The sequence below is a fragment of the Sminthopsis crassicaudata genome, chromosome 4 (assembly GCF_048593235.1).
Source record: "Sminthopsis crassicaudata isolate SCR6 chromosome 4, ASM4859323v1, whole genome shotgun sequence".
NCBI classification, from domain to species: domain Eukaryota; kingdom Metazoa; phylum Chordata; class Mammalia; order Dasyuromorphia; family Dasyuridae; genus Sminthopsis; species Sminthopsis crassicaudata.
In genome coordinates this window covers 316838611-316852982 of record NC_133620.1, presented here as the reverse complement: position 1 = coordinate 316852982, position 14372 = coordinate 316838611, and the positions used below count along the sequence as shown (strand labels likewise).

Here is a 14372-nt window from a genome sequence, read left to right as displayed (position 1 = left end):
ACTAGATTTCACTACATACCAAGCAAATTGGTAAAGATATGCATGCTAAAAGAGGTTGAAAGATGGACACACTAATGCATTGCTTCAAGAGTACTTTGCAAAGTCAAGCCTTTCTGGAAAGCATTTTGGAAGACTTTTTCCTTTCTTTGTATCTCTAGTGATTAACACAGTGCTTGACTGATAGAGCAATTAAGATGTCTGTGTCCATATTTATGTCCAGTATTTATACCATACACATATTTATTGTAGCACCTTTTTTTCTGGTAGCAAAGAACTAGAAACAAAGAAAACATCCATCAGTCAGAGAACACATTATTTAAATGTGGTAGAATTGGTATAACTTAAAGAGGAAAAATCATATTTGATGCCAGGAAAAAAAAAAACAACTTCCTAATGATTAGACCTATCCAGAGCTGACACAAGCTCACTCAAAGAGACTTCTGTGGCTTCTGCCCTACCCCCCCCCCCCCCTTTTATCTACCCTACCCCTGGAAGTCTTCAGGCAGAGACAGGTGATTCCCAGTTATACCTGATATTCCTTTGGGGTTAGAGTTGGACTAGATGGCACTGAGAGCCCATAGAAAACATTTATGATTTTATGACTATAACTGATATACAATAAGAAAGAGCAAGTTCTCCAAGTATGGAGACCTCAAGCATAATTCAAATAGAACCTGGAAAATGGTATACACAATCTAATAAGGTAAACCAAACAAATAAAACAGTCCTGGAAAAAAGATGAGGAAAAAGTCTTCAAAAATGAAGGGTCATGGATATAGAATATTATATTGTCAGACATTGTTAGAGCAGTAATACAACCAGCCTTCTAATCACCCATGTTCATTTCTTGCCTTCTCTTTTTTACTCATCCTACATATCCATTCAAGATTCTACCTTCACTCTGGCTGGAGGCTCCAGAAGCCTCCCAAGAAACCTGCTCACAGAGAAAAGGATTTACAGAAAAGAAACCTCCTCCCAGAGAAGGATTACAATTGAGAGACAACAGGACTTTACATTCCAATCACTTGGAATATATTCCCTCCCTCCCTCCATCATTTATCTTCTTTCCCCAATTCTCTTCCTGTTCCAGTATATACTCCAAGAATCACTAAACTGCAGATTTGATTGTCATTCTCATCCTCTTCAATAAATTCTGTTACCAAATTATCTCTAGGATTAAATATAAACTTGCTTGACATTTAAAACCATTCATGTTTCTTGCTGTAACTTTTCAGTTTTTTTATATGCTGCCTGGCCTCCAAGCATTCAGCAATCCAGATATGCTGATCTATTTGCTGTTTTGTATACACAACTCTCCATCTCCCAGTGACTTACCTGACTTTTAGAATGCTTTTTCTCCTCAATTCCATCTCTGGTATCTTAGAGATTCAGCTCAAGTGCCACCTTTTTGGGGTTTCCTTTTCTCTTGGCCCTCTTCCACCATCCCTCCTATCCTCACCTCCATTTTTAATATAATGAACTGCATGTACTCTGAATCTTATATCAATTCATAGATTATTTTATCTATGTATTGTCTTCTCCTTTAGAATATAAGGAGGACTTTCACTTTTTTGTTTGTATCTCTAATATTTGGATTGTATATAGTGAACTCAAATGATTTCATTGATGCTTGGTTGATATGTTGAATCATCTTGCTGAACTACCTTTTTTCATTTTTATTACAAAATGATCATTCACTTAGGAGGGAGAAGAGATATATTTAACAGGGTACCAATAAAAATGATTTTTCATTTTTATTTTTATTTAAGTTATTGACCTGCTTAATATAAGTTATCTTAGGACAAAGAGAAGAGCAAGTCTAGAGGTGTTTGAATTTGAGAGTATTTGGATCCTTGAACCTCTAGGGCCAATCAAAAGTAATAGTAGTATATTTGTGATTGTTAACCAAGTAATTTGTACTTGGTTATGTGCCAAATAGGTTTTTTTAAATGATGTTATAGTTTTGTTGTTGTTTTGTATTGTTCACTAGCAAAATTGTTTTATTTTTCTCCAATGGGGAAGCCCTACACATAGCAAGTATGCCGGTTAGGAATTCTAACAAAATATAAGAGAGAATCATAGGTGACCTTGGTTGGTAATCCCTTTCTACTTTATGCTTCATTTCCTGGATAACACATCTTTCTTTTTCTTTGGCATGCAGAAGCCTTTCAGGTCTAGAGGGAGTTCTCTTTGTCTTCCATCCAATTGAAATATTTCTCCCCGTTTTCTGGAATCTCTACTTCCCTTTCAGAGTAAGCAAAAGAAAGAGTATTATGAACTCGGGATCTTAGGAGGAAAGATGCTGCTTACAGTAGTGTAGTGGTTATTAGAAATGGTGAGGAAGATGATGAGTATCTGGAAGCCTTTGGTGGCAGTGGAAATAATTATAGCCTTCTCTGCTTCTCTGAGCCTGCTAGAGTTTGAACAGAATCCTGTAGATAGACCAGCCTGGGTTATGTGTGCTGAGCATGTGCTTTTTCAGCAGCTGAATGCCTACATTGTTCAATAAGCAGATTATAAAACAGCGCGTAAAGTGGCATAGTGGGGGGTTGGCTTTATACCTGCTACTTGCCTTGTTTTGCAAACAATAATTTCATAGTGCAGCTCAGTCAGAGCTCACTTGAGAAGACAGAAATCTCTCAGCCTTTTTAGGAACCACTATGTTATGTTATGGGCCCACAGTCCCTCTGTGACCAGGGCTAGATTTTACATTTTCTTAGTTACAAGAATTCAGGTATATTCAGGAATAGAAATATCACAGAACCATATTTTTATGGTATGTTATATTCAGAAGTCCCTTGTGAAAATAATTCAGTTTCCTCATTTTATAGATTAGAAAATTTGAAATAAATGACTTTTCAAAGGCTTTATAAGTGTTTCAGAACAGATCTAGGACTAGAGAGCTCAAGCTGTCTTACTCTGGGGCCTTTGCATTGACTAACTTGACCTAGGAATACACAAGTGAAGAGGGAAAAAAGATAGACTAAGGGATATGTTCTTTTAGAAGTAATGATTTCTGAAAACATCCATCATTTTTGTATTTCTAGATCACAGACGAATTGTAGCCTCCACCTATGAGATTTCAAAGCATATTCCCATTCCCCACCCTCACCTTTTGTTCTTAAAACTATTATGTTAGTGTTTTAAAGTTCTTACAGTAGATGCCCTTTGTTAATTTTGGAGGGCAGAGCAAGTGACTTCAGATCAGGCTTATGGTGTCATGTGGTTGCCATATTTCTAAAAGTCAGGAGTTGATCTAGATCCAGATAGTAAGAAGAAACCTCTATAAATTAGAGATAGTTGAACTATTTGCTTGAGAGAATTAAAGGAGGATCAAATATATGGATATAAAGTGGTAATTTTTTTAGTTGCAAATTGAGTTGTTGTTGTTGTTTGTTGCTATTCTGTTATTACCAAAAACCTTCTTATTCCCCCAGTACTGTAAATCCACTGTAAACTAGTGAATCAGATTATATCAAATAGATGTCAATGTTTTTAGGTTTTTTAAAAAATTGTTACTCAACATGTATAAAAAGTATCCTAACTGAAATAACAGGTCAGAATAGGTCTTAATATCTCTATCAAATTGATTTAATATTACCCCCCACCCTTGTCTGGCCCCTGGCATGTGCAGAGAGACATGTGACAATCACATGACCTGTTCCACCAGCTCCACCTCCAGCCTTGACACCAACCTTCAGTTCCCAGAGAACAGTGGCCAATTGCAGAACTCCAAATGGGATGAGCAGCAAAAGGTGTTTGCCCTGGAACAGATCTGTGGAGTGTTTCGGGTTGACTTGGGACAAATGAGGTCTCTCCGCCTTTTCTTTAGGTAAGAAGGATCTCTCAGTCTCCTCCCAGAACTCAGCAGCCTGGAGGCTTCTCCAGGCAGCACATAGACAGGCTTTTGAGGTACCCTTTTTTGCAGCTGTTGGGTTGACTGACAGTCCTCTTTGGCATATGCTCAAATTTTGTGGCTCTGGATACAGGGCCTTATCTGGTCATACTGATGGCATCATTTCCAAATGTTTGTTTCTCTCTTTCATTATATATGATCTGGTTGAGTTTAGCTACTAAATTAACTTATGCCTTTAATAAATGATGGCATCTGTATACTCCTCAGGCTGCAGCTTTGAGGAAGAAGTCTTGGAAAACTGCTATAGAAAAAAGACAAGTCAGATCCTGACTTTCACATCAGGATTATTTATTAAATCAAAATTTAATCAAAGATGTTAGAAACCTCATTTGGGTGGTATTTCCATAATATTCTAACAATCATAACAGTTTTATTTCTTTGAATGGTTAATCAAGGTAGCCAAAGGTTTCTAATTCCACTTACAGTTAGAATAAACAGGCATTCTTACTAATTCTTAATGAATTTTCAAAGTCAGAAGCCAGTTAACTACATTTTAAGGCTAAAAAAGGAAGCAATCTCAGAGATCATCTAATTTCTTTCTTGAGGGGAAGATTCTGTAAATTTGACAGTTCTCTCAGTTCCCCCTATGAATAAGGAAGGAACTTTAGAATAAAGTTTCTAAGTGAGAAAAGTATACTGGCATTTCACCAGGGAGGAATAGAAGAAGGAATAGTACCCTGTCAGTTTAGCACATGAGATTTCACATCCCATGGAATAAGAATATTTCCCATTTTTCAGCAAAGTGGAAGATGGTTATTGTTTCTCTATCCCTTTAGCCAAACTCCTGGGATTGTTTCTTACTTCTGATGTTAACCATGCTCCCTGATTATACTTGGAAATAAAAACCCATGTTTACATATTCATCAGTCTCTTCTTGTCCTCTCTTTCTACTGCCTTTTAGCGATGAGGCCTGTACCAGTGGGCAGCTGGTTGTTGCTAGCCGAGAAAGTCAGTACAAGGTCTTCCATTTTCACCATGGTGGGCTGGATAAACTGTCAGAAGTTTTTCAGCAATGGAAACACTGTACCGAGACTCATCTCAAAGACCAGGTAACCCAGCAAGGAAAAATTGAATTTTGAAAGACACCAGCAATCTCCCAATAATCTTCTCCTAGCTGCTGGGAAAAAGCTCGTAGAACACTGTTCTCCTCCAAACTTGAGGACTATATTCTTATTGAGAAATCTTGATTGTACTGGATCTCTTAGCATTTCATTCCTTAGTGAGTTAGAGTCTATATAAGAGTGAGTGTGTTTTTGTGTGTCTGTGTATGTGTGAACACACTTATTGCACACACACAATCATGATTTCAGGCTGCTAATGTTAGTGAAGTGGCTGATACATCAACAACTTTGGTTTTGAAAAATGTACCCAGTTCTTTTTTGTGAATTCTATGCTCTACACTTGAAAATAATGTTTTGACAAGGCATCCTGCCATATTTTGCTCAATCTACATACAAATGTAATAAGAGCTCTTTAATTATCTGTTTAAGATACTGTATGTGCTTATTAGAAACAGTGATGACTTTAAAATTCCCTTCCTTCCCACAGAGCCTCCTGCTGTTTGTCCTTATTACAGTAGCATGGCTTTTTTTTTTTTCTCCCTACATTGAACAACCTTTGATTTTTGAATTAAGTGTCAGCTGCAGTTTTGCACTAGGATCATGACTGCCCTTAGAGAAAACCTGACAGGCCAGCCCCCTGCTCGCCTAACAGCGATCCCTTTGTATGTGGCCAATCATATGTAATTTATTGCAGGCACTCCTGGCAGAGTGGGTTGTAAGCAGCATTAATTCAGTTTTTGTGGCTGAGGTTGGGAGTGGGGAGGATGGGGTAGGAGGGGGCTGGGGAAGAGAAACGGATGGGGAGAGGAGGGAGGGAGAGGAAAAAGAGAACCAGAAAGGGGAAGACTATTTTAAGATGAAGGTATTTTTATTTTAATTGAATCTAATTACACTTGCCATTTAAGATTTGTATTCAGGAGACATCTCTTCTCCTTTCAGAAGACAGGGGCTTGTAAATCCTGGGAAAAGCTGGCTTTAAAAGCCAAGTGTTTGAGATGCTTATCTTTCCCCAGTTTTCCTCCTGTTCAGCAGGTCTCCAATGAAAAGACTTGTATGCAGTTCTCCATCCGACGTCCCAAGCTTCCTTCTTCAGAGACCCACCCAGAGGAGAATATGTACAAAAAACTGGATGTCTCCACCTGGCTTAACCACTTGAATGAATCTGGGCAGGTGGAAGAGGAATATAAGCTACGTAAGGTAAGAACCCAGGCATAATAGTTTTGTTAGCTTTGCTTAAGAAGTAGAACTCCATGGGGTGGGATTGGGGGTGGGGTAGGAGAACAGTAGAAGGAGCAGATGAGCCATAGTCTCTTATGTATCATCACCTATCAGGATCAATGCCTAAAAACTAGCTCAGCTACTTTCTATCAAGAGTATCCACTACTAAGAGAGAAAAGTGACTGGACACCTCTCCATTCTGAGTGTTTGGCTGCCAGCTTTCATCCATAAGACAATCTACATTTATCTTTTCCATTCCAGTTTACTATTATACTGTATAAGATCTGTGTGTGTGAACAAACTAAAATAAAGTAGTGGAAAACTACTATTTAAAGAAAACAAAAACTTAAGAGTTAGGGGGATACTGTGTCTGCCTTTATAGAAAAGTTTGCAATGAACTGCAGCATTTCCAAGATCAGGGATTAGGCTATGACATGAGAACGACACATTAATCAGAGAGCTGCTCCAGGGGGGGTTATTGACATTGAAATGAGCCTGGTTTGTGTTTCGTATGGGAATAGAGAACTAGCACTTTCCCCTTCTAAACATGTGCAAATTGCTGAGGTTTGAATCAAGGCATCAGTTGTCAGGAGAATTCACCAAAGCCACCAAAACACAAATCTCTGGGGATTTGGGGGTTCTTTGAGCTGCTGTACTTTTATTGCCCCCTCCCCAACTTTTGCCGCTTCCTCCAGGCCATTTTCTTCGGCGGCATTGATGTGTCAATCCGGGGTGAGGTCTGGCCCTTCCTGCTGCGCTATTACAGCCATGAGTCCACATCGGAGGAGCGAGAGGCACTGAGGGCACAGAAGAGGAGGGAATACTCAGAGATCCAACAGAAAAGGTAACTGCAGAGGCCTCTGATCCCTCACCCTCTCACCCCCCCACTCTCCCACTTCCCACCCCCCATCTACACACATACTCTTCTTGACCCTCAGATGAAAATGTCATCTGGAAAGGCAATCTGAGATGTAATTCAGCATTGATAATGTTTTGTGACCCATGGTTTGTCTTTCAAAAATGGATGGCCCAGGAATCAGAGTGATAGGACTTGGATAAGTGCTGCCATTAGACTGAACACTTCAGCCTCAAAACAGGTCTTATTAATTCACATGTCAAGGCTTTGGAATTCTTTTTCCCCAGACTTAACCAGGCACTGGTATTCTGAGCCCAACTAAAGAGTAGGGTGGGATCATTGGTTTTAAGCCATTAAATGAGAATTAGAACAGCTGAATGTTTTATAGTCTAGCTATGTGATCTCCCACAGGTAAGATTGCCACTCTATCCCTGAACCTATTATAAAGGGGGAGCCAAAGGTAGACTAGGAGCCAGGTTAGTGACACTGTAGTCCTTGGACACTTCCACACCAAACTCTCATGCCACACAAAAGGAACTTAACAGGTACTGCTGTCATCCCAGTTGGAGATATAGAGAAACTGTCAGCTCCGTAAACAGGGAAATTGTAGAATAAGCTCAAATCCCAAGGTTTGCCATAACATGATGGTTTTCCTTTTAAGGCTTTCAATGACTCCAGAAGAACAGAGAGAATTCTGGCGCCATGTGCAGTTCACTGTTGACAAAGATGTGGTTCGGACAGACAGAAGCAATCAGTTCTTCCGAGGAGAGGACAACCCAAATGTGGAGAGCATGAGGTAATCTACCTCCTTTCTACTATTTCCAAACAGAAAGCCAGGAATCCTAGGTTACATTTACAGGGCAGCACTTGGTAAAAGTGATATCTCTTCTCTGTTCCTTGGTTTCCCCATTTGAAAAGTGGAAGAAAATAATTCTGACCTCCTAGGATGTTAGGACAAACACAGTAGTTTTTTCACCATTCTTGGAAATTGATATTATAGAAATGGTGGAATTATGAATGAGATTTTAAGAGCTAAAATATTATACAGCTCTCTATGCTCCTTTCCCAAAATTCACTTCCCACAAAGCTGCTTTCTGCTTAGAAAATTGGCAGTTTTTATAAGCTTTTTCACTTGTAATTCCTGAATGTCCCAGCTTTTTTTCCTCATCTGTCAAATAGTCTTATCATTCATATTCCCATTTAGTCATACAATATATGTCAATATATTACCTTGCAGTAACAAAATTACCAGCCCATAAAAATTGCTATAAGCCTGCCCTTTTCACAAGTGTTCTATAATTAGTTAAATTAAAATCTAGTTGTGTTCTTCTTTATGCCTCTAACACCCATAACTTTTTGTATAAGTGCCATGATATCACATAGCTGAACTGGGTAATCCATCCCATAGATTCAGAAAGATGGTGAGTCCTATCTCTATTGATTTGAGAAAACTCCTAAAAACTCAGTACCTGAAATCAAAGGACTAGAAATTATGGCTCTCTCCCCTCATTTCACTTTCTGAAATGGTGCTCAGAGTAGATAAAGATAGGAAGAGGACAAGGCGATAATTGAAACTCAACCTACCATTTGCAGTTGACTGATGTGCTCTTCTTACCTATTCCACTGTGTCCTCTAGGAGAATTTTGCTGAATTATGCGGTATACAATCCAACCATTGGCTACTCCCAGGGCATGTCAGACTTGGTGGCTCCCATCCTGGCTGAGGTTCTAGATGAATCAGATACCTTCTGGTGCTTCGTAGGTTTGATGCAGAACACGATCTTTGTTAGTTCTCCCCGAGATGAGGATATGGAAAAACAGCTGGTGAGACTCTGGCTACAAAGGTCTCAATCATGTGTCTTTGTGCATATGCATGTAAACTGGATTATATTTTCAGTCAGAGATGAGCCTGTTGATGGTGAGGCTTCAGAATTATGTGTCGGGGTAACTGGAAAAATCACTATGTAATCTTTCCACACTAATGATTAATTGCAACTAATTTAGTTGCAACTAGAAAGCTAAATCACAAAATATGGAAGTGAAATTTGGACTAAATAACCTGTACAGGTTCTTCTTTGTTATAGACAAGAATGATAATGCTTCTGGGTCTTTGTAGCTAGCATACCAGCCTCCCCACCACAGTCCTTGTTCTCTCTTTCCTATACCCATATAGCTTTAGAAACAGCTATGATAATAGGCATATCTAGGTAGAGTGATTTCCCCTCTCCTTTCTCTAACCCCTAAATTTAGCCATCTACTGGGGGAAAACTGAAAGGGTTGTTGACAAGTGCAGCATGAGTCACTCAACTACTGCAGGGTTTGGGATAGGGGGGAAAGTCTAAGGTGATTGTCCCCTGTCCTTTCAGTGTCTCGCTTTCCTGGTCCTCAGTTCAACTGGACTCCAGCTATGGATTAAAAGGAGCTTGGCCTTATAGTCAACACAATCAGAAACAGAATAGAAATGCAACACTTCTGTCATGCATGGACACACGATTTTACTATATATGTTACTATGAGGATTTTTTTTTTTTATTCCCCTTCATCATCTTACACATCTGAGGTGATGTCAGGTTTCCAGGGTTCCTCACAAAGTCAGCACCTCACCAGGCAATTATCTGGTATGATACGTAGGATTTAAAAGGGCTCCTGGTAGCACATGGCTTGCTGCTCTTACGGGTCCACTAATCAGTCACTCACCAGAGATTGATTTTACAGAGGAGTCCTTGAAATCTGCAGCTACAGCTAGTCATGCTCAATCCTAAGTGCTGCCTAAAATAGCCTTTTGGTCTTGTCCTGCGTCACAGCAAGGCTCTTAGCTGACATCCTATGAAGGGAAAGAGAATCCAATACTCATGTGATTCTCTTTCTCCCCTCATTCATGACATTCATCTTGGAGATCAAGAGCAGAAATGAATTGAGATCACTACCTTATAGTTGAGCCATCCTTACCTTAAGAGGGAAAAAAATGGTTGGTAATAGTATTTTTAAATGTTACCTATTTTTGGTGGCTATCAGAAGTGTTGCTATTTCTTATTAAAACAATTGTTAAGCTCCCAGTTTGCAATTTGGGTGTAGTTGTCAAACAACGAAAATTATATACTCTAGAGGCTATTAAAAATCAAATTGGCAAAGACACTGTCTCAACACCCTGCAAAGAAAACAGAAACATACAATAAGAGAGTTACATCACATGAATGGGTTCAAGAATAAGTACATTTCAAGAATGATGGTTAAGAGTAAATGTATTATTGGTATATTCTCTCAAGGGCTTCTGAGAACAAACTAGAAGTAAAACCAGAGATGGTTTTGCTATTGTTGAGTGCTGGTGACTCTTGCTTCCAGTTATACCTTCGTGAGCTGCTTCGGCTGACCCACCTACGTTTTTACCAGCACCTTGTTTCTCTGGGGGAGGATGGTCTACAGATGCTTTTCTGCCACCGCTGGATCCTTCTGTGTTTTAAGCGGGAGTTTCCAGATGCAGAGGCACTGCGCATGTGGGAAGCATGCTGGGCTCATTACCAGGTGAGCATGGGAGATGAGTCTGAAACAGTATGCTGAAGTTCATGGAGCAGCCAGCTTGTTGTCACTCTGAATTATAATCACCTTTTTTGCCGTCCTCTACCCACAAAGCATAAGTCAGGCTCCTTACAGGGCAGTTTTCCTAGTCTCACAGTGTGACTTCAGACCTTGCCTTTCAAATAACTGAAAATTGTGCTCATTACCATAATCTAGAGATGAGCTTGCTCTTGCCACAAGCAGTCATTCAATGGGACATTAACATTGACTGAGGCAAAATAAATGACATTGCCACTGACTTAGGCAAAATATTTTTTTATTTCCTCCCCAATTACATATAAAAACAATTTTTACATTCTTTTTCTTTCCCTCCCTTCTCCTCACATGAGAAGGCAAGCAATTGGCCGAGGTCATATATATGTAGTCATCCAAAACACATTTCCTCATCTAATAAAATAAATATTATTTCCCCCCAAAAATTTCATTCATCACTCTTTTTTCCTGTACTTACTAATATCAATCAAAACTTATATCTATATTATCAGGGAGCCTAAAATACTATACTCTAGTTTTTTTTAAGTTGTTAATTAATAACTCTTTTTTGGCCCACTTTTTTTTTTTTTTTTTTTTTTTTTTGCCAAGGCAATTGGGGTTAAGTGATTTGCCCAGGTCACACAGTTAGGAAATGTTATGTGACTGAGGCCAGATTTGAACTCGGGTCCTCCTGATTTAATGGCTGGTGCTCTATCCACTGTGCCATCTAGGTGCCCCACTTTTTTTTTTTTAATTGTCCAGATTTTATGCTCTCTTTCATGCTTGGATTAGCCATTCTTTCTGTGTCAAGTCAATTTGCAGTCTTCTGCACCAGTGAAGAAGAGCACTGACATGGATATTCCAAAACAGTGAAGGATCCAAAAATAATTTGCTTGTCTTTGAAAAACATTTTTACAACATCATATTTATCGTCATAATTATTCTGTTTAGGCTAACAGTAAGTTTTCTGTGGCTTATAGATCTCACTCACTAAACTCAACTACTTGGAGAAATTTTCTCTTTAAATCTAGTATAGAATTTCAAAAGAGCTGCACATTCAGAACTTTATCAACTGTCATTTTGATGATGGACCTATGTCTTGTGCTTGTATGCCAGATTGAGTTAAAAAAAAATCAAGTGCCTCCTTGAAGAAACAGACAAATGTAGAATATAATATAGTTAAGAAAGGCAATTGAAAGTCAAGATTTCCAGATTTATTCCAGATTCAGCAGATCTGGGTTTGAATCTTTTTTCCTCAATTGCCTTGTGACCTTGGACAGAAATACCTTCTCATCTTTTAAAATGAGACTAGATCAGAGATCTCAGACACAGCCTTGAAATTGAAAGATCACTTTGGTCAAAAATTGCATTCATAACCAGTATGATGGGACAGGGTGTCCAGGAAGACCTGGACTTGAAACCTGCCCCAGGTACTAGGTGTATGAACCTTAACTTCTCTGGTCTGTCCTCCTGAGGACCTGCCTGGCTTCCTTTTTCTCTACTTAGATCTTCAGTGTTCATGTCAGCAGCAGGAGACTAAACACTGATTTTCCAGTCCTTCTCACCATTCCTTTTGGGTCAGGAAGCCAGTATGTACCACAGAAACTGGGATGTCAAAGCCATCTATTTAAGAAGCATAACATAGTTAAGCTGCCATGATCACGTCCTATAATCTTTTAGCATACAACTAGAATCAACATGACAAATGATAAAACATGATAAAAAAATTTTCTGTAAATTTCTCAAGGAAGTGGTGTAGTGGGAGGTGGGGGGAAATGTTGAATTTGAAATCTGAAGCTTATGTTCATTCTGCCTCTTACTACCTATGTGACCACAGGCAAATTTCTTAGTCTCTGAGGCCTGCCTTGATTTTTTTTGAACTGTAAAATTAGGGAGTTGAATCTGATGATGTTCCTTAAATGTCCCATAGCCAAGTGAATCTCATAGTTAGAGTGAAATTAGGTTTTCAGACCTTTGAGAAAAAGATGTTAAATCAGGTCAAATTCACTTATTAGCTTTAGAGCTCTGCCCTTCATTTTCATTAAGGATAGGACAAAATACCATAAAATGCAGCCAGAGATTTAGATTGGACATAGGGAAAACCTTTTGAACATAATAGACTTTGATTGGTAGGTAACTATAGATTTTAGAATCTTCATGTAGGGGCATTACGGCAAAGTGAATAGTATAGATGTGTACAGTCAGGTTAGAAACAGGAAAGTAGAATAGTTGATCTGATGATCCTTTCAATTCCTTCACTCTATGGATATTTGGACCCCACCTTTAGTATGGTATTGTTCAGTACATTTTCAATTAAAGACCTTTTTAACAAGAAACCCTGAAACTGTCACAGACTCAGTATGACATCAGAATATGGTTCCTTAGCCAGAAACCTGAGACCACTGGGATGTCCCCTGAGGTACCTACAAAACAATAACGATTCATGTTCCATGTTCAGCCTTCTCTCCCTCCCTCTATAGACAGACTACTTCCATCTCTTCATCTGTGTGGCCATTGTGGTGATCTATGGTGATGATGTCATTGAACAACAGCTGGCCACTGACCAGATGCTTCTGCACTTTGGAAATCTGGCCATGCACATGAATGGGGAACTTGTACTCAGGAAGGTGAGGCTTCAAAAATATTTTTATCCTCCCCTATCCAAAAATATATATTATCAAAAATCTGAGAAATTCTGCTCTCAAGACTTCTGCAAGTTATCACCCAGAGGCTACTCTGTAACAACTAGTACAATTGCTCCATTACTCATCATTGATTTATGTCCCTGTTAAATCATTAAACAACTGAAAATTACTCTTACATGGTCTGGAGAAAATAGTAAATTATAATACTAATGGTAATAATAATAATGATAGGTAATATAATAATAGCACATACTGTGTGCCAGTATGTGCCAGGCACTGTTTTAATCTTCGCAGCAACCCTCAGAGTTAATGGTGATGTATTTTCTTTTTACAAATAAGGAAACTGAGGCAAGGACTTGCCTGAGGCCACATCTTGTCTAAGTCCAGATTTCAATCTAGAGCTTCTAGACTCTTGGTCCAGCACTGCATCACTTTGCAACTACTTTCATGCAGGATAGCATTATAAAGAGCAAGTTGTCTTGGACTGGACAGGAGCAGATTATTAGAGCAGGTAAAGGCTGTCCCATCACTAATCCAAGAGGTAATGTTTTACTGTCAAAAATTAGAAAGACTAGAGAAGAGATTAATATACTTCTTAGTCCTTTTCCCAGAGTGGCTCTATGGAAACACCAATTTCTCAGTCTTTTGTAGATCTTTTCAGAAGCTCTAATAGTGCCAGGTTCTTTGGCTTCTGTTAAAGGAATAAATAAGCATGGATGTGCAAATGTTCCAAGGTATAGTGTAGAAAGAGGTACCAAGAAGCCTTGTGGAAAAAGCCCCAAAGAAGTCAGTGAATAAAAGGAGGAGAAGGAAATGCTGGGGAAAGGTCATGCCAAGTGAGGGTAAAGCTGAAAGTGCAGTTTAACTCATTGTTCCCTAGGTCCATTATGGGGTCCATCTTCTGAAAAAAGTCTTTTATATTGCAAATGAAGGCTGTGTACTTTTGACTAGGAGGCTTGAAGCTGTGGACTTGGACTAGGACTTGACCTCAAGAATCAAGAACTAGTTCTGATCTTACTAGCAGTGTGTCCTGAGCCAAAGTCACTTTGTTTCTCTGAGCTTCAGCTTCCTTATCTGTAAAACGGGAGTCATTTACCAGAATTATTTAGAAAAGCCTTAAAGCACTAC

General features: G+C 39.0%; 1 protein-coding gene across 13 annotated transcripts in view; it reads left to right on the top strand.

Moving 5' to 3' along the window:
• Positions 1 to 14372, top strand: part of TBC1D16 (TBC1 domain family member 16) — a 126799-nt gene that overhangs the window by 85052 nt on the left and 27375 nt on the right. For 4 of the 13 annotated variants that reach the window (XM_074260330.1, XM_074260329.1, XM_074260334.1 and 1 more), the window contains 8 exons: positions 3635 to 3832; positions 4818 to 4965; positions 6007 to 6174; positions 6891 to 7039; positions 7713 to 7847; positions 8688 to 8874; positions 10393 to 10572; positions 13080 to 13226. In XM_074260330.1, coding sequence (XP_074116431.1) covers positions 3635 to 3832; positions 4818 to 4965; positions 6007 to 6174; positions 6891 to 7039; positions 7713 to 7847; positions 8688 to 8874; positions 10393 to 10572; positions 13080 to 13226 — 1312 coding nt within the window. Of the gene's footprint in view, positions 1 to 3634; positions 3833 to 4817; positions 4966 to 5792; positions 5840 to 5990; positions 6175 to 6890; positions 7040 to 7712; positions 7848 to 8687; positions 8875 to 10392; positions 10573 to 13079; positions 13227 to 14372 lie in introns of those variants that run through there. The other 9 variants (XM_074260332.1, XM_074260336.1, XM_074260339.1 and 6 more) reach the window with 5 other exon arrangements.